General features: G+C 38.3%; 1 protein-coding gene across 1 annotated transcript in view; it reads left to right on the plus strand.

The window, feature by feature from the left end:
- Nucleotides 1–11228: 11228 nt before the first annotated feature.
- The window catches only part of RanGAP (Ran GTPase activating protein), a 55087-nt gene continuing 46074 nt past the window's right edge, over nt 11229–20241 (plus strand). Inside the window, exons 1-2 of the mRNA XM_083126329.1 lie at nt 11229–11476; nt 18090–18277. Coding sequence (XP_082982455.1) covers nt 11365–11476; nt 18090–18277 — 300 coding nt within the window. The 5' untranslated portion in view covers nt 11229–11364. The remainder of the gene's footprint in view (nt 11477–18089; nt 18278–20241) is intronic.

Raw genomic sequence — 20241 nt, forward strand, 5'->3', positions numbered from 1 at the left:
TTGATATCAAACGCAATAAAAAAAAGTGCCTAATAATGTGTCCCGCACACACATTTTTTTCCTATCAACAACAGTACACAAACAAAAAATCCATGCTAAAAAAAAAAAAATATGTAGTTCTGCGAGTGTGTATTTTTTCTTCCACAATACGTTAAGGGCTGTTAGGCTTGTTTCATGGGAGTCCCATCCACAAATCCCTTTACGTCTGTTAGAATCAACTCGCAGAACAGTTGCTCTAGATGATATGGAAGTTTTTTCCACGGCAGAGAGCTTCGGATTATAAGAGGGATGCGAGGTGGCGTAATCCGCATCCGAAAATTTAGTCCCCCATTCCCATTTTGTCTGAACTGAACATCATCATCGCGCCCGTTTTTCCGATGAAAAGCCAGGAAGTACACTCTTCCAAGCTCTCCTATTTTTTGGTTCAGTGAACACGAAGAGATTTTTCCCCCCTCACGCAGCACAGTCGATTTCAAATACCGCAGCTACAATACCATTTTATTTTTTATTTTTTGCATCATGAGGAGAAAAACACATCGTAGCAGGGAGAGGGCCCAAAAAAAAACATCGTAGGAGAGAGGTCCTCCCGTTAGGTCGTAGCAGGGGGCCACGCACATTGTAGAAGATCGCACATGAGTTTTAAAAAAACATCCTATTAGGTCGTAGCAGATTACACTGAGAGCAAGGTCGTAGTAGATTACACTGAGGGACCTTACAGTAATAGGAGACGACAGACTTATAGGAAAATGTCGTAAGTCATTTCAAAAGTAGGTCAAAGGACGAGGTTAGCATAAGAGCAAAATTGCAGGAGGTAAAAATAGCTAAAAAAAGTGATGCCAGAGCTTCTCTTCTGTCCATTTTTCTCTCATTGTAGGTTAGTTTAGTCCGTAAAACGGATTACGCTGAGAGCAGAAGCCTATATTAGCAGGTCGTAGTAGATTACACTGAGGGACCTTACAGTAAGAGGAGACAGCAGACTTATAGGAAAATGTCGTAAGTCATTTCAAATGTAGGTCAAAGGGCGAGTTAGCATAAGAGCAAAATTTGCAGGAGGTAAAAAATAGCTTAAAAAGTGATGCCAGAGCTTTTTCTGTCCACTTTTCTCTCATTGTAGGTTAGTTTAGACCGTAAAACGTCGTAAAATAAAAAGTAGGTCAAAGGGCCGTTCCAGAACGTTGGGTTCATACTACTCTCTAAAGTAGGTCAAAGCACGTAGAGGCTCTCGTGTAGTTTAACACGTAATAAAATGAATAGGTTAAGTTATATCACGTAAGATCGTGGCATTCGTACCAAGTATGAGTGGGAAAAAAGGGAAATTTCACTAATACATCGCTAAAGGCTAAAACATCGACAAAAAATTGTCAAAATATGTCAAAAACTGATATTCAATTGATAAAAAAGAGGATAAAAAAGCACTCGTACCAAGTGTGAGTGGGGAAAAAAGGGAAATTTCACTAAAACATCACTAAACGCTAAAACATCGACAAAAAATTGTCAAAATATGTCAAAAACTGATATTCAATTGATAAAAAAAAGAGGCTACAAATGCACTCGTACCAAGTGTTATTTTGAAACAACCAATTAGCACTACTGATATGACGTTGATAAGGGGTAGAAAAAGGCTCCCCTGATATTTTATTATGAATGTTTTAGAGGTCGACCCCGAAGATGGTGGTATACCTCATGAATTCTATAGAACATAATGTAGATGTGAAAAGATGACAAAAGCATGAATAGGAATTTGCGATGGATATTATGCACATTTTATTGGATTTGGTTACAAGTAATATTGTCGACCATTAGTAAGTGAATAAATTGTCACCCGTTTATTGAAATCAAGTTACAGCTGTATTAGATCTTTGATGGATTTGGACATGTAATAGAAGAGAGTGCTCTTTGTTTTATGTTTGTTCAATAGCAAGTTTCTGACTATATTACGGAAGTCGTTATGATATAAATTTATTTTGGCATTGTCGTAGTTTTTTTTTGATCAGAAGTTTGTATATTTTCTTTTATTCTAACTATGTTGAGAACTGTCAAAACTTTGATTAATGTTTAAACAGAGAACTTTCTCTCATGTCAATCTTGGAATGTTTATTTGAAATCTGAGAAGTAAATATATTCTGTAATTGTTAATGGGTATTTCCTTGAGGGTAAATTAGGATTATAAGTACATATTAACTGGCATCCTTTTGGTTCGATGAGGTGTCCCGCCGTCACTGGTCAGTGGGGCGGAGGCTTTATCCATCCACAAGATGTCAGTTTCAATTATGTTGATTTCCATCGCGACTGGCGTGCGTATCCTCACTGGTCAGTGGGATGCGGGTGCGGTCAAGATGAGAATTTAAGCATAAGAATGGTTACTTAATTTCTTTTATTATTCAAAGGCAGACCCTTACCCGAACTCTGAGATGCGGACTCTCATGACCCGCAGATACTAAGCATAGTCGAGGCATATAACAAAAGGAGAAATGGTAGGCAGCGACGCCCGGTCTTGGGCTTTCGAGGGGACCGAGCCGGTGTGTCGTGTGCCTGACGATGGGCTGACGGCCGTGTTTCGTTGCAATTTTCGGCTAATCATATTTGTTACGTACAAATCTGATCGCTTTGCATATATACCAACATATTAATGAACTGAACACAAATACACATCATCTCTGTTAGTTTTTCATTTATCGAGGATGAACGAAAACAACGAACCCTCGGACAAAAAACTTTCCTTCGGGAAACTCGCAGATTATCTTCACGTGGCCAAACTTCGCTCAGAATCTTGTCGAGGAAAGCCAGTTGCAATTACAACATGGCCTAATCGTCAAAACCAGTCAAGCAGCCAGCCGGGCGGCCATGATTTCCACCTAGGTAGAGCAATTCAGCGCCACTGAAAATCCAGTTCCGTGTGGTTCGGCCTTCAGTGGCTCCGCGCCACTCTGTACTTTTCGCTATTAGAGCTTCTTCTGTTTCACTGCTCGCCTGTTCTCTTCTCGATCGTATTTATCAGGAATATGAATACGAGACGAGACGAACTTTGACAGATTCTCGTCTCCTCTCGTATGCGAAAAGGAAGAGGCCTGTCTCGGTTTCGTCTCGCGTTGTGAACATCGGTTTCTTTCTTGTCTCTCTCGCATAGATTAATTCTGGTTTCGTCTCGTCTCGTCTTGACGCATCATTCCGATACTACGAATCTTCGCATTAGGAAAATTCTATCCTAAATTCAGGTAGCATTGGGCGGTAGGTGCCTGAAAGAAACACTGTTTGTAATATGTTTTTACGATAGTTATGCACTCCTGCATCGTGTATTTCTCCATCACGACTAACTCACTACTAACCGGAATGTGCTTACTACATGTGCTATCTGAAGTAATAACAATGTTATAGCAACAAAGTCAACTATTTTTATATTCATTAAAAGCTAATGATCAATAACATTAAAAAAAAAATAAGTTTCACAATTTCCTTTTGCTTCGCAAAGAGTCGGTTGACATTTTTCTCTTTCCACATTGGGGTCTATTAAGTCCTAAGAATGATACAGATTTTTTTAAAAAATGACAAAAAGGAAAAAGAAGGACATGGAAGTAACCAGGAGGAGAGATTTCGCCCAGATATAACATTTGAAAGTCAATTTTGAGGAATATACTAGCCTTGAAAACCAGGGACGCGTTTCGTTGTGGATTCTGACTTATGTAGCCTTGAGGCTTCACACAATGTCGAATTATTTTATTTCCAAATGTCACGTGACTGAGATTGTAAAGACGTTGTTGAACCATCTCTTCCCACAGGCATTTTCTCAGATCAAACACAAACTCTGCAGGATTCCTTTTCCTCTCTTCTTCCTTCCAGTATGGATTTTAAAAATATTCATTTTGTGTTTAATTGACGTCTGTATAGGGAACCAAAAACTTAACGTTATGAAGAAGAAGATTGTTGTATGAAGTTCAACTGTAGTATAAATGAAATGATCCCTTAATGATACTAGATTTTCATTCGTATTGAATCTGCTCAATTTGTAATTATGTTAATGTTACATTAATTGTCAATATCAAGGAAGTACGAAGTTCAGCACCCAAGTCATATTATTAAGCAACACTGCACTTAACATTTCTATTCATGCGCTTTATTCAAGAATGTTACGGCTTCGTAGTGGCCTCAGCAGAATATCACTTTGTCTGGTGCACTTAGAATTTCGCCACCATTCATCTTTATTGTCGCGATTGGTCAAAAGTTGCAGAAAAGCAACACGAAATATGGTAAAGTTCCCCGTGCATATAGCACCGTGCCATGAATGCACATTTATGGGATGTAGGGGGGAGTGGGGCCCCACACATTCTCGACATCTGCCACTTTGGAGATGATGTGATCAGTGCCACGCTTCGGTCGCCTTTACCCTCCAGGTAACCATTGACTTCAGGCTGGGTGATCCTCAAAGCAACTTTATGCTGGGACAAGGCCGAAAAATTCCGGTCGTAGATCACTCACCCAGGGAATCGAACCCGGGCCTCCCGTGTGGTAGTCGAACGCCCGACTGACTAGGAATGTCTACCCATAACGTCATAATTTACCTCCATGGGTTATTTCACATGTCTATCAATGAGTTCTACAGCATGCCACTTGTATCTCGGAAACTTCTGAAGCTTGGTCTGCTTGACCGTGTAAACTAACACGAATCAATATTGCGAGACTTTTAAAAAATTACAAAATACGTTTCAACTAAGTCATTTACTAACTTTGTTAACATAAATAATTTAATTGCCTGTAGGCTGATAGTCACTACAAAGAATTCCTCCTCCAACATAAATATGATCACGATAACTTAAGAATATTTATGAAAATTGAATATTTTACTTGCTGTGTGCTTAATATTGCATGTATTTCCTTTTTCAGGTCGCCATTGTCCTCTTCGCCATCTTGGTCGCAGCTTCTGCCCAGATCCTATTGATATTGAACACCCATTATGGTGTCTATGGAGTAGCCCCATACGCTGCCTATGGATATAGAGTTGCTGCCTCCATCGCAACAACTCCTGTCGCTTTCACCCCGTAAGCAGTGGCGGATTACCAAATAGGCCCACTAGGCACGTGCCTAGGGGCGGCAACTCTTGGGGGCGGCAAATCTTTTTTCCAGAATATCAAGAATAATAAAAAGTGTCTTACGTACACAGTGACAATTTAGACCTATGAAACCAATGTTTCAAATCAACGGTTTGCAACACTTTGGCTTCATACGAAAGAAACCTTGATGAAATCAAGAAATGTTTTGTCTGTTGCCTCCTTCAGGCGCCAATCAATTTGTTTTTAACCCTTGCTGTGGCTTTTATCGCTTACAATGACAATGCAAGCCGCCCAGCCTTTGTTGGTTTATTTTTGTAAATAAGTACATACCCCTCGATCTTCCACTAAGCGTTTGTTAATGGCCAGGCAGGAAAGAAGACTGATTGTTTGAAACTCGCATCTGTAAATAACAATGCCAGTCTTAAAAAAAAAAAAAACACATAAACACTGCTGATTAGTGAGTGAGTGAGTGCAGCTTTCGCGTGAACAGCAACTAGTTTTTGTCTTACTGTATTCTCTGGCTGGTGCATTCAGTTTTATTTGTCGCTAGTGCGTTTGCGATTTGGTGTTTTTTTTTTTATGCAGCAGGCAGCATGAAGCAAACAAAGTTAAGTGGGGCGGCTTATCGTAAACTTGCAAACGAAAAGTGTGAAAGAGAAGCAACCTTACAGAAAAAGCTTGGTACAGTGAACACGTTTTTTAGGAGAAAGGAACAAGTGATTTCCGAAAGCAGTTAATAAATTGAAGTGGAAGCGGCTACATCGAGTGAACTTTGCGAAATGCAAATGTCGAAAATATTGTGGGTTTAGTGGAGGAAGAAAGTGCACCTGAGGCAGTGTCCCCTCAGTTCGTAGGAGTTCCTGATTGTGACAGTGAGAGTTCAAATTTCGTTAGTGACGATCCTGCCGAGTGATGTCTGAATGAGTCTACAATTGACATTCTTCTAAGACGTGGAATTAATCTGAATGCTGAAAACGATTTTTCTAAATCGCAAAGACTCATAGCAGGTAAGACAAGATTTTTAAGTAATAGTGTTTTTTGTGTACTGCTGTAGCAAACTGTTAGGCTGAACGTTCGTTTTCTGCCCTAAAAGGACTGAAGACTTATCTCCGTTCAACCATGTGTAATAAAAGACTGAACGAGTTATCTATTCTCCACATCGAAGCAGACATCTTGACTGATGGACACATTAACTTTGAAGAACTTATACACGAGTTTGCAGCAACCAAAGTGAGGCGGAAGCGGCTTCATTTATGACTGGTGAATTTAATTTCTCAATACATTACATAATTTTAGGTTTAGCACATACAGAAAATGAATAGTTTGTTATTGATTTTTATCCTTTGTTTTTTATTTCAGTATGTTCACTAATTTTTATATTAGCCTGTAAAATTACTGCAAATAAGTTACTACTTTTCTTTTGAGAAGGGCGCATATTAAGTTTGTGCCTAGGGGCGGCGAGGAAGCTTAATCCGCCACTGCCCGTAAGTTTCACATTTGCATGCATATTCAGTTAATCTTAATGTTTCCTTTGCCATGTATATTTGCATAAATCCTAAAACTCCTATAAGTGATTTTTTACTGACTTTAACACTAACTTGCCGAGCAAATATTAAGGTCATAATTTTTCTGTGCAATCTGCATATAGGCTATATTTTATTTCACTTTCCAAATGAATGGTTATTTTTGCACATTTTAAGTTTGCACAATCATGTATGCTCTGAATGAATATTCTGGTTAATACAATGACAATTGTCAAAAGTATAAATTTATGTACCGTGTATTGCATAAATTGTAGTCAAGTATAAATATAACGTGGGGCTTTGTATTAGAGCATATGAATTCTGAATATTATCCTCAGTCAAATGTGAACTCTTAATTTGGCAATGTTTGTGGCATGTCCACAGCAATGAAAACTACTTTTTCCAGATACGTAGCTGTCACCAGAGGCGCTGTCCACACTTCTCCCCTTGCAAGCCACCTTTTCGGCTGCACATATATCAACACCGTCCCAGCTCCAGGAACCATCAAAATCCTTCATATATATTGCACACTCGTAATCTTCCTCTCTGAGGTCTTCCAAAACTGGCGATCTTTTTAAAAAATATGTATGTCTGGATATGTATATATTTGACAAAAATAAATAAGATATTTATATTTTGTTGTATTTGTCTCAGAATTCAGTAGAGCATAGTTATAAGGAGTTCAAGGGCTGGTTAAGGCATGCTCCTATCAATGTTTCTCTGTCACCTATTGCATCAATTTGATTATTTTTTTTTACTTCGCTTTTCTGCCACTTTGAGCTAATGATGAAGATGAGAATGAGTGATATGATGAAATTGATGAAGGAACACTCGCAATTAAAACCCATGATCAGACTGGAATTCGAACCCAGGACTTCTGGTGTACATGTGTGTTTGTGTTGATTGATTAGCTTTATTTAACTTATTTTTTAAATTGTTTTACCACTTTTGTCTAATTGCGAAGATGCAGGTGGAAGATGAGATGACATTCATGAAATGAAAATCTCAAAGATGAATCTCAGCTTCGTTAGACTGCAAAACGCAGACCAGGGTTTACTTCCTAGGAGAAAGGATGGCATTTGGATGCATTTAGAGAGGGTAACTCCTTGCAGCGTTGTATGTGAAATGGTATATTAAATCCTAATATTCTGGACTAGACAGACAAAATGACTGAAAGAATAGATTATTGAAAAGAACAAAAGAATGTTAAAAATGAAACAGAATGGATTAATACATACAGATATACGTTTGAATAATCTGAAGCATTCATTCAGTTCAAGCATAGATAAAAGTATTGTAGTGCGGTTTTCATGCCTCAACCGTACATACAAGAACTAGATAAGAGTTGTTAAAGTTTTGGCACGAAATCTCTTATTTTTTTTAACCTATCTTACGATTTGAGTATTTGACAGGACAATTTTACTGTTCTTACAAGGTTCAATCAACCATAATATTTGTATAAGGAGTATTTAATTACATTTATTTAGGAGAACATGTACAAAGACTGGAATTAAAATTGTATGCTGTGACCTGTAATGATTTGGTAATGTATGATGTTTGAGAAAAATATCTAGTCTCGTGTAAGAATCATGAGTGGTGTTGCTATGCACTACATAGGTCTAATAATTATTTTCTAATGTTGCAAAAGACTGTTTCGAGTAATTTTTGCAGAAAATTATTCTCTGCATATAAAATGACTATTCTATGATTTACGCTTAGAAGCATTACGAAGAATCGGTCGATCAATACTATTTCGCCAAAGATATCCTAAAAATATATTTTACAGTGTAAATTCTACTGTACTTTCTCAATTTCGTCAAAATATATTTTTTAAATTATTTTCCTATGAATATTGACTATGAAAAAATATAAATATGCTGACCAAGGCAGTAATTTATTTTATTAAAAACATAAACTAAACGTAACGTTTCAACCTTCTAGCAAGGTCTTCATCAGACTCTGTATCAAGTACAAAAGACTCAAATCCTCTGCAAGGCATGGTACTTATATTCAGGGTTCATAATCATGATGATTAAGCTTGGGAGGGGTAAAATGTGACATACAATAACCACAAATAAAATATTATTAGTTCCCTTGTAAGATGAATTATTTGCAATGTTATTAATACTAAAAACTACTTTTCAAATATTATTTTGCCCGACCCTGTGGCCGAGCGGTTAGCACATCGCGCTGCGACTCCAAGGGTCCCGGGTTCGAATCCCGGTCGGGCTTGGTTGTTTGTGAATGTCCATTCATCAATTTCATCCTTTCATCACTCATCCTCATCTTCGCAAATTAGCCAAGAGGCACAAAACGCGAAGTAAAATAAACTAAATCAATCAATCAATCAAATATTATTTCGGTGGATTTTTCTTTTGTGGAATTAGAAATGTGTGTATTCCTATACACGTGGAAATAATAGTGTAGGAAGCATCCTTTCAAGGCCAAGGTATCTATCAAATTAACTTTACAGTTGTAACACCCCTTAGTGGACAACGTTTGTTAAATTTAAAGAACAAGAAGCAGTAAAAAGAGTTGTATTGCAAGATAATGCTGAATTGATAAATTACTTTAATTAGAAATACTTTGGATTGTCAGTTTTCCCCCTCTTTCAAGCTATTCCAATTACAAGAAAATAACTTTCATATTACATTGCAGGAAATAATAGCGTGGGGGAAAGTGCAGAATCTCTATAAGAATACAGAAAATGTCATACACTTTTAAATCATGTCAGCGTAACCTACCTTCCCAACATCCAGTATTCAAATTCATTAAATTATGTTAGTTTACAGTTATTAATATACATTTCCACGATAATTACAATGAAGAACACCAAGCATAAAGTAGCTGGAAATGTAAATAAGAGCAATAAATAAATAATTCTTAGGTAACATTCTCCAGTTCAATTTCACATCTTCTAATATCTTCAGTTGTGTTAATATTACATTGTGTTTGCTTACAAAATATTGCGTTTTTCTTTCTTTCTTTCTTTTGTTCTTTTTTTTTTACAATTTTGTATAATTTTAGGATAATGTAACGATGAGAGGTAATTGATGATAATATTCATTCTAGATGATATTCATCGAGAGAAACATTCACAAAAAAAGGTCCATGCCAGGCTAAAAGCCCAGGTTATTAGAAGTATAGGCTAAAATTCGAACCTGGAATATTCTGTGCCGATTTTGCCAGTAGATGGTTCAATAATACAATCCGTCGTCAAACCACAGTGGTCAAACCAAGCCCCTTGCACTGGCGGCAAAAAGCCGAACAAGGTAAATTTCAGAATGCATTTGTCTGTGCTTGAACCATTCTATGCCACAACACTGACCAGCTATAAAATTAAGGCTGCTCTCATGGGCGTCCGGAAGGGGGGCAAGGGGGGGCCGTGGCCCCCCCTGGGAAATGAAAGTCAACAAAAAATTATGTATTTCACACATATAATTTCATTTTAGCCACAATAATATGTGTTAATTATTGCATGAACACCATAAATTCAAATTTAAGCAATGTTTTTAAGGGAACAACACTATTTTTGGAGAAAATGTGCCTTGTTTGTCCCCCTGGAAAAAAATATCTACCTTGCCCCTCCCTGGAAAAAATCCTGCGGACGTCCATGGCTGCTCTGCTTTTGTAACTCACATGATGGAAACTTGTTTGGGCACAAGGCAACATAAAATCTTATTTTTAATGTTAACTCAGCAGAGAAAACTGTGGTAAAGCACTGACTTAGTGCTTGCTTAGTAGTAACGACCATTTCCTGTTCTAGTAGTTACGTATCCTAACAACAAATACAGCCAACGCGAAGTGCAGACGACAGGACAAGCTGAACGACGACGTCACAACATGGCGCAAATGCGTTTTCACTTGTTTGTCCCCCTGGAAAAAAATATCTACCTTGCCCCTCCCTGGAAAAAATCCTGCGGACGTCCATGGCTGCTCTGCTTTTGTAACTCACATGATGGAAACTTGTTTGGGCACAAGGCAACATAAAATCTTATTTTTAATGTTAACTCAGCAGAGAAAACTGTGGTAAAGCACTGACTTAGTGCTTGCTTAGTAGTAACGACCATTTCCTGTTCTAGTAGTTACGTATCCTAACAACAAATACAGCCAACGCGAAGTGCAGACGACAGGACAAGCCGAACGACGACGTTACAACATGGCGCAAATGCGTTTTCGCGTAACGCTCGGCTCGGAAATTAGAAACTCGATTTTTTACCTAAAAATGAACAAACATGAACGTGGGAAATTGCAGGGGTTATTTGTCGATGGTGTAGATTTTAAAAATGATCTTTAAAAAAATTAGAGGAAATGTCTATTCTACACGTCATTTTCACTGTAAGTGATTGTGTTTGCATTTCAGGAAAACAAACACTAATAATTTCCGATAGGTTCCAGACACTTACAATGAAGAAAACGTCTAGAATTAACAACTTTTAAAAATGATAATTTGGTATTTCCAGACCACTCGGAATCCCGAAAACTCGGGAAGTTATTTCCCGAAGTCGAGATCGGGACGGGAATTTTTTTTCCCGATCCCGGTCCCTACTTTTCGGCACCTTCGGACACAGACACAGCCAATGCCACAGATTAGAAGCCCAATGCCTTGTGTCAGCCATCAGGCACAGACTATTGGCTGAACTTGCTTGCTAGCAGCTGGTACTACTGATGCAATAAGAGCGCGAAGAAACGTTACGTGGGTTCCGGCCAGCTGCGGTAGTGCATCGTGTAATTAAATTGTGTTGTGCAGTGCTTGTTTATTAAATTTTTGTGTGTACATTCTGTTTTTGGTAAACATGAGTGCCTTTGATCTTGACAGTTTAACAAAGCAGTTGGCAAAGACATCTGTAGTGGTCTCAGGCGTAAGTTTCGAAGGAAGGAAGCTGAAATTGGACACAGAAGACGATGGTAAGAGGTTTTAATTCACGTGTTGCTACAGACAGACTAGATGTAAGTGTCCCAACTTTGCTTATGTAAGACGTCTATTTAATAATTATTTTGCTCCCTTACTTTATAAATATGGTCACATAACATGCCATGCCATGTGAGAACCCTATATAGCATCGTCTTGTTGTGCAGTGAAATAGAAGGAACTAGAAGCGTTTGAATGATGTAGATTTCCTGTTCTATGAAGCTGTGTTATCAGCCATTTCGTTGACATTTGAAAGCATAAGTTTGAAGCTTCAAAAATGTAGTTAGCGCAGTTCAAAGTTTCACGAAATATTCTTTGTGGGAGAAACCATGATTTCAAAAATAGCATGCAAGCATCTACACTTTTCAGCCATGGACTAACTACTGCCGGTGTTTAACATTTGGCTTGGAGAAGTTTTTCATGATTGCAGATAGATACCATGTGTTCAGCTGTTGGAAGCACTTGGGACGTTATTTTAATGCTGAGAGCTTTAAATTCTACTTTCTAACGAAACTACAACAGGGTTGCTACGTGTCTGGAAAACAGGGAATTTTGCTTGTCAGGGAAAAATCAAGGAATTTTGCGGATCATCTGGAATTTACGTGCATTTTGGAGTCTGCAAGATAAACAAGCCGTTCACTTTCACTTCTAGATTCGGTTCTTGTAATTCCACTCCCCAAAAGAATTCAGTTTAGAAACTTGTTTATTTTGTTTTTATGATTCTCAGTGTCGTTCAAAATTATGGTTCCTTGAGATTTCTGTAATAAATTTTGGGGCCGTCCTCCAATAACGGAAATATTTGATCGCAAAGTATGACCCGTGTAACCACAAGAAACTCCTGTTCCGGACTACTATAACTCATTTTTCTCGTAAAAAATTCCGAAACAGCAGCAAAACTAACTCCTGGTGTAACAAAAACGTGAAATCACTATCGCTACCAAATATGGCCATCCCAACCTAACAACCATTTCCAATACGAACGAGCATCCATACTTTTTGAAAGTTCTAAGAAAATAACGTGAAATCACTATTGTGACTAAACTTGCCCTCTTAACCTAACAACTATTTCCAATGCCAACAAAAATATATAGGGCTAATTTTAAAAAGTACTAACTTTAAAACAATGCACTTTCTGCTATGTGGATGCATTGGCGAAATGTGTCAATTGGCAACCTAACCTCGTAGGCATTCCTCGTCTGACGTCAGAACACAAGCGTCTCACTTATTGCACAACACTTTAGCTACCTTGTGTTCTGACGTCACAGGAGATAGCTTTTTAATTTTAGGCTAAATGCTTACGTTGTTAGGTTAGGCTAGCTAGGTTTAGTTCTCTTAGCCTAAATAATAATTTGTCATTGTATTTATGCTAATGCTACCTAACCTCGTAGGCATTCCTCATCTACCAAAACATCGTCTGCAGTAAATCTCGCACTCCATGATGTAACACCAGGATTGCCAACCTTCAATCTCCGATATTTCCAACACGTCTCTAATTTGCAAAACACAAACAATGTAACAACATGTTCCTTCATATCACATGCAGATGGCAACGATGAAAATGACGTCATAAATAGTCCCATCAAAAAACTCTCATTACTCCACTATAATACTTCTCCTAAAGCTAAAAACAACACAAATCGTTCGTATAGAACATAATCTTCATAAATGACAGATCAATCATCACCTTATCGCGGAGCTACAGAGGGTTGATGGTACCTAAATTTTCACTTTTGTTACTAGATAGTAGAAAGAATATGAAAGTAAAACTTGCAGTCCAGACATATGATCATAATTATTGGAAAGATTGGTAAAGATGAGGTTATTGTCTATTAATTTATAGACCTTAGTCTTGTTGGCATTTCCTATAGAATTTCTATATACAACAAAAATTTCTCCAGATGCTGTGTACTTATAAATGTAAGCAAAAAAGCAGCACTTTCTACGACACTATAAATCTGCCAGAAAATGTGTGTGTGGTTTATGAACATTTTCTGTTGTTTTTATATTGTGGAGATCTGTTATGATGAAATAATGTACTTCTGTTGCCTTAACCTGAAGGCTAGAAGCACATGATTGTAGCACCCAATACATTTGATGCTGATTGTAATTTTACATTTTACTCTTCGAATTTTCACATGTTCTTGTGTGTCTATAATGAAATTTCCTAGAAGAAAAGTTGTGAAAGTGAGTATTTAGAATAATTAAAGAATTTTATATTTAATTGTAAAACACAAGGTTCAAAAGCAAAAATGACGATAAACATGTCTGGAAAAATTTCATTTTTGAACTGGAAAACCTGGAAATGTCAGGGAATTTCATAATCAAAAATTGTAGCAACCCTGCTACAAAAGCATTTATGGTCCTTACCAGTACTTTAATTCGAAATTCCCCTTTCACTTCGTCATGAGAGATAAATGACTGACAGCAGAAGTCTCTATCCAAGATGGTTGCTTTCAAAAAAATAAGTATATTATGGTATATGGAAGGGAAAAATTAATTCTCCATAAAACACCAGGTAAGCAATGACTGAGGTCGTGTCTGACAGGTGCAAGACTGTACTTGTAGCGAACATCCTCCGAGTATCAGTGGCGAAGCGTGACATTTTTACGTAGTCATCGCAAAACTTGTCAAACGTCAGGATCGATCTTTCCAACCTGGAAGATGGGTGGGGGGGGGGGACAATATTTCTCAGTAAACACCAAAACTATTCTAAGCTTTCGATAGCTAACGTCACTCACTACTACCCTGAAGATGAGAGTGACGTTAGCTCTCGAAAACTTGGAATCTTCTCCACAACTCAGCTGGTCGATAACCCGAGAGAATCTTTTGTTTTCCTGAAGATGCCTTCAGTAAAAATATTGTTTGAAAGCATTGCAAGAAGTGCACAAATCCATACGCTGTGCACACCTCCCCGGTGCATTTCAGTTGTCATCAAATATTAGAAAAAAAGTCAATTATTGGCTGCCTGTACCATTCAACTGTGTTATAACACCACCTGGGTTGTGAAATGGATGGGATGGCTTTCTTTTAACGTTCTTGTGTGGCAAAGTGCATAAGAATGCATGGCATTACATTCATTCCCTGGGACAGCACTAAATCTACACTTGAGCGTAGCAATTCGTATTCCTTCAGGTACTCGTCCTGGACCATCTTGTGCTAATCTGCTAAATGTCGTGACATAACTGTTAACCTGTGTCGTAAGTTTTAGCTATGAATTTATCCTCCACTTTCTACAATTTTTACATGAATAAATAACTCGTCAGATATACAACCGGTACTCACATCAGTAAAACCAATAAACCCTTCTCCTTATGCACAGATCTCAAGACAGTTGACAATTTAGACCTACTGTTAACATTAGATGGTCTAACATAATTGAAAGAAAGTCTGATTTTTCAGTTTTTTAAATTTTATTTTCACTCACAACATCACTAATTAATTGCATGTATTAGATCATTGCATTGCATGCTTTACAATGATGAAAATAGCACTCATTCTGGGCCAGCCTTCAATAGGAAATGTAGCGTGAGTGTTGGCCATGGGGAATAGTACCGTGCTCTCATTCCAATGCGCTAGACTTAGCGAATCCCTTGTGTATTTCTAGCCATTTCATGGTGTCGCTTGGCTTATTTCGCACAAATATGAGAAAATTCTGACTTATTTTTTACTTCTTCTCTAAAATATTTAAAATGCAGTATTTTTATTATTTTGTTAAGTCATCGCTGCCGGAGTATGGTCTTGAAGTCGTGGACTGGAAGTGAAAGTCTGTCGAATTGCACTACGACTGCACCGCCAAATATGATCAGTAGATGAAACTGAGGACACTTTGTTTTCCCCACATTTTAAAACACTTGTTTTTCACCATAAAATTCACATAGCATTTTCTTATGCATACATTTCCACACATTAGAAGAATTTTAACCAACAACTTACTGGCCTATAAAGTATGTTTAATCTGCGTTGCTGGCTTTCTGCCTCTGTGATTTCAAACATATGAACAAGTGCAGAAGTCACGTGATAAGCCTGAACCGATCCGAGCTGTGGTCTCGATTGTTCGTGTACTTCGAACTGAACTAGGTGATGTCACTTCTGTCAAGACTATACTTCAAGTCTGTTCTTTGTACCTTTCGGACACAGCCTATGACAATTAAGTATGTGTGTACAGACATGAATAAAAATGGGTGTGTGTAATGCTTAGTGCGTGCAAGTTGGTAATGCTTAGTGCGTGCAAGTTGGGCCATTTCGAGTATTAGTATTCCTGTGAAGATGAAAAATAAGCAAGGTGTTCATAGTTTTATATGCAATATTATTTTAATGCAGTGAACCACTTTCTGTGCACTCCAGAGCTCAAAGTTCTGTGCGTTTGTGTGTAATTTTGGACCAAATTTCAGAATTTGACACACAAAAAGCATGCCCTGGACGTCATGTCATGTTTGCTTTTTATACACACACACACAGGGGGTTATTTAAAATGATGGATACACTTTCATTCATGTATATTTCCTTGAATATATATTGAATATGAATAATAAACATAAAAGATATAGGGGAAGGTCTAAAGTTTCGAATACTACCGCTAGATCGCAGTTGTGTAACCAACCACTCGAGTGCGCATTCTCGTGCCACCAAGGATCCTTGGGTTCAGTTCCGAGTAAGATGGTCACCGTGTAGCACAAGGTTTTCTGCATTCTTGAGTATGGCAAAACTGAATCGGCAACAACAGTGCAGCGAGTATTCCATCTTCGATTCAGCATAGAACCACCAATTAGGAGGAGCATATACCTTTGGTTTAACCAATTTCAGCAAACTGGATATGTCTGCAAAGGAAAAAGTACGGGCCGACCGCTTGTGTCAGAGGAGGATGTGAGACGAATTAAAGGCAGTTTTGGGGGCAGTCCTAGAACTGCAACACTCATTACCATTTCTTGCCAATATGTTTTACTTATAACCAGGTAAATACTAGGTGACCAGGTGCTGTGTCACCTGAAAATTTTTGCCTGCCACCTGAATTTTCAAATTAAGTTCTAAAAAGATTTTTCTCTTATATTTCGAGTTTGCATGTGGAAATCAGGGGCGTAATGCTGATCACATCACCCCCACTCATGACCGGATCAAGAAAGTGTGGGGCGTTACCCCCACACCCCCTATATGCCTTCATGGTGTGGTGCTAAGCACAGGGGAGCACTTAACTTTATATGGAAATTACTCTTACCTTTTTTTTTAAAAAAAAACAACAAAAAACGTGCAATACAGTATAGATTTTTTTAATGTTTGGGTGTTTTCTGTATTACATGCATGCATCATTAAAATTTTTGTGCTGTTTTTAGCTGAATTTGAAAATGGCTGTGATATGGTAGTGTCTGCCTTATATTAGGACATATTGCATAGTTATTTATGCTGTTACCATTGTAATCAGGGGGGACCCGGTGGAGGCAAGTAGTAGTGGTTCAGATCCCACTTTAAACTGTAGGTCCAGTCCTGATTAGCCTTACTGTGCCCCAAATGGACTCAAAACACCTACTCACAGAGTGATTAGCACGTCACGCTACAATACCAGGGGTCCCGGTTTCGAATCCTGGCCTAGGCATGGATGTTTGCGAGTGTCCATTCATCATATCGCCACTCATCCCAGTCTTCGGAAATTGGTCAAATGTGGCAGAAAAGCGAAGTAAAATAAAGCAAGTCAATCAAAACACCTACTCAATCAATCATACTGTTGCCAGTACAGCATTCTTTAAAGAGGGCACTCTGACACAAGAATTAATTACATTTAATACAGTCTTGTATTAATTAATAAATGTAAATGTCATGCTTCAAGTTCACATTTCAGAAACAAGCAGCAGCTGGCTCCTGAAATATTTTTGGTTTTGGTCACCCCTGTTTGTAGCTGAGATAGTGATAAAAATTTAAAGAAAAAGTTTGCAACATACTTATTGCTTTTTAAAGTACAATTACGTATGTAAACATTTTATTTGAGAATTATATTTTCTAGTTGTGTAAGTATGAACTTTGGCAGAAAGATTGAAAATACACTAATCTCTGTTCATCTGTTGGTATCAGTAACCCCATAGCAACATGTTTGCTAGTGGAATGATGCCATTCAAGCTTCTACAGAGCTTGATTGATGTGTTGACGTCTAAAGCTAACAACAGACTTTCAGCCATTTAGCATCTCTGATCTACAAGAAACACGTAGAAGGACTCACCCATCCAACTATGGATTAGGAAATGGTAGAAAAGGCAAGAAAATAGGGTAAACTCTCAAGATGCTTCAAAACCACAGGAGGTTAGCATTGATAATTTTGAGAGATGTGTTATTCTTGACCTTCCCTGCAAATTTAATGCACTCAGCATCGTTGGGAATGGCAACCCAATTTCTCGGGCACCATTACTTACATCTCTGATTGTAATGGTTTCTTTCTTTTACTACACACGCTTTGTTAATCAAGAGTTTCTTATGAAACTTTGCTCGATTGCAGGTACAAGTGCATACTATGAAACATGGCTTTTATTTTTGAACTGCAGATAGAAGCAAGCATGCATGTTGTTGTTTTTAGTATTCTGTGTTTTTTTTTAATGTATTTATTTGTCTTGTATTTTGTCTTTGCAGCCAAAGAAGTTGTAGAAGCGATAAGTGCTTGCAGTGATTTGCAGTTCCTGAATTTAGAAGGAAACACTTTAGGTGTGGATGCAGCAAAAGCTGTAGCCAAGTCTCTTGAGTCGCATCCAGAATTGAAGAGAGCATTATGGAAAGACATGTTTACTGGGAGGATGAAATCGGAAATCCCAAAAGCTTTGGTGTGTTGAATTAGGGTATTGATTAGATTTTAATTTTTCTTAAGTATGTTTGAGTTTTGACTAGGGCTGAGCCGAGACTGATGCCGATATATCGGTATCGGGAAGTATCGGCTCAACTGATACTTTATCGGCATTTTGATCTATCTCGGGCTCCACAAAAATGCCATTGGAGTCTAATTATTCTGGAAATTATGCAAAATTCGAACTTTCTCTTTATTTTGCACTGGTTTTGCATACAAAATAATTTTAAGATGACGTAACATGTAATTTGATATTCTAATGTAATTTTTGTGTATTTTAAAGCAAAAACCTTGATCAATTGATGCATATAGTTACACACCATGAAAATTTTGAATAATTATTAAAATTTTCAAGTATCTGTATCGGTGGGAATCTGTGAGAGTATCTGTATTGGCTCAAAGTGGTATTGGCTCAGCCCTACTTTTGACATGACTTGTTATCTGCAGATACATTGTGTTTCAAAAGGTGTTCAACTCTAACATTAAGTAATTATACTTGTACCATGACAACTCAGAGAGATATTCACTCTGGGTTTTCTGCATTATGACAGCTCGTCATTGAGATATTTAAATAATACTTTCGATTGCCAGTGTATTACATAAAGGAAATTCCAAAAAATAATGAATGGCTCAAATACGAATTGAAATTTTTGGGGTATACAAGGGTCGTTCAAGGTTGACCGGGACTTTTATTTCTGCAGAGGAAATAGGTAGCAGAAGAAACACCAAACTATGTCAGTTTTTCAAAGTATTCTCCGTGCGTGCCGAGGCACCGTTGCCATCGTTCTGGCAGCTCCCGAATTCCTTTGGCGTAGAAAGACCTTGGTTGTTGTCGTAGCCACTGGAGGACATCGCTCCGCAGTGCTTCGTCTGTCGTGAATTTCTTCCCTCCCAGATGGTCCTTAAGGGGTGCAAGCAAATGATAATCACTGGGGGCTAAATCCGGACTGTAGGGGGGATGGGGCAGAACTTCCCAGCGCTTGTCGGCCAGAGTTGTTGTTGTCACATTGGCCGTGTGAGGGCGGGCATTGTCATGGAGAAGAATGACATTTCCAGACAACATCCCAGGTCTTTTCTTGCGAATGGACTTTCGTACAGCACCACTCAACAATGTGGAGTAATACTGGGCATTAATCGTGCTCCCTTTGTCCAGAAAATCCACATGGATAACGCCCTTCATGTCCCAGAAGACACTTGCCATGATCTTTCCAGCGGATCACCAGCTCCCGTCCTTCGCGAAACTGCTCACACCATTCGTACACTCTTGTCCGCGACATCGTTTGTTCACCATACTGTGCTTGCAATCGTATGAAAATCTCAGCTGGTTTCACTTTCTCCTTCACGAGAAATTTGATTACACACCGCTGCTCCACAGCCACAGACACACTGCTTGCCGCCATGTTCGCTGCAACTGCTGCGCATGCGCGAAATACGTCATGCCGGGCGCCAGTTACTCGCGAAGGTATACATTACGTCACCCGCACGTTTCATCATTATCCGGCTATTCATCGATTTTTTACGTACGAAAATCCCGGTCAACCTTGAACGACCCTTGTAAAATAAGGGATTATCACAGGGTCCTAATTCAGAGTTTTTGACTGATGCCTAGCTATTTGTGGTTTACGATGAATATGACCAGGTATATGTATCATTGCAGCATCTGCTCAACTTCTGTCTATGACGTGTGTGAGAAATCATAATTGTGCCCTTAAATTTTACATTTGGGTGAAACTTGGGTGTCTTAAAGTTATTTGAAGAAATAGTCAAAGTATCTATTTCAAGCACTAGCATATATTGTGTTTAGCATACAAGAATATTACAGACAGAGAAAAAACGAACGAGAAAAATCAACGTCGAGACTGCTAACACAGAATACTCCGTGATTTACCACACATACTACTCACCAACACTGATACGTTCTACACTCAGCCACCAGTTGGCAGC

This window comes from Lepisma saccharinum, chromosome 8, assembly GCF_977018435.1.
Source record: "Lepisma saccharinum chromosome 8, izLepSacc3.1, whole genome shotgun sequence".
Classification (NCBI taxonomy): domain Eukaryota; kingdom Metazoa; phylum Arthropoda; class Insecta; order Zygentoma; family Lepismatidae; genus Lepisma; species Lepisma saccharinum.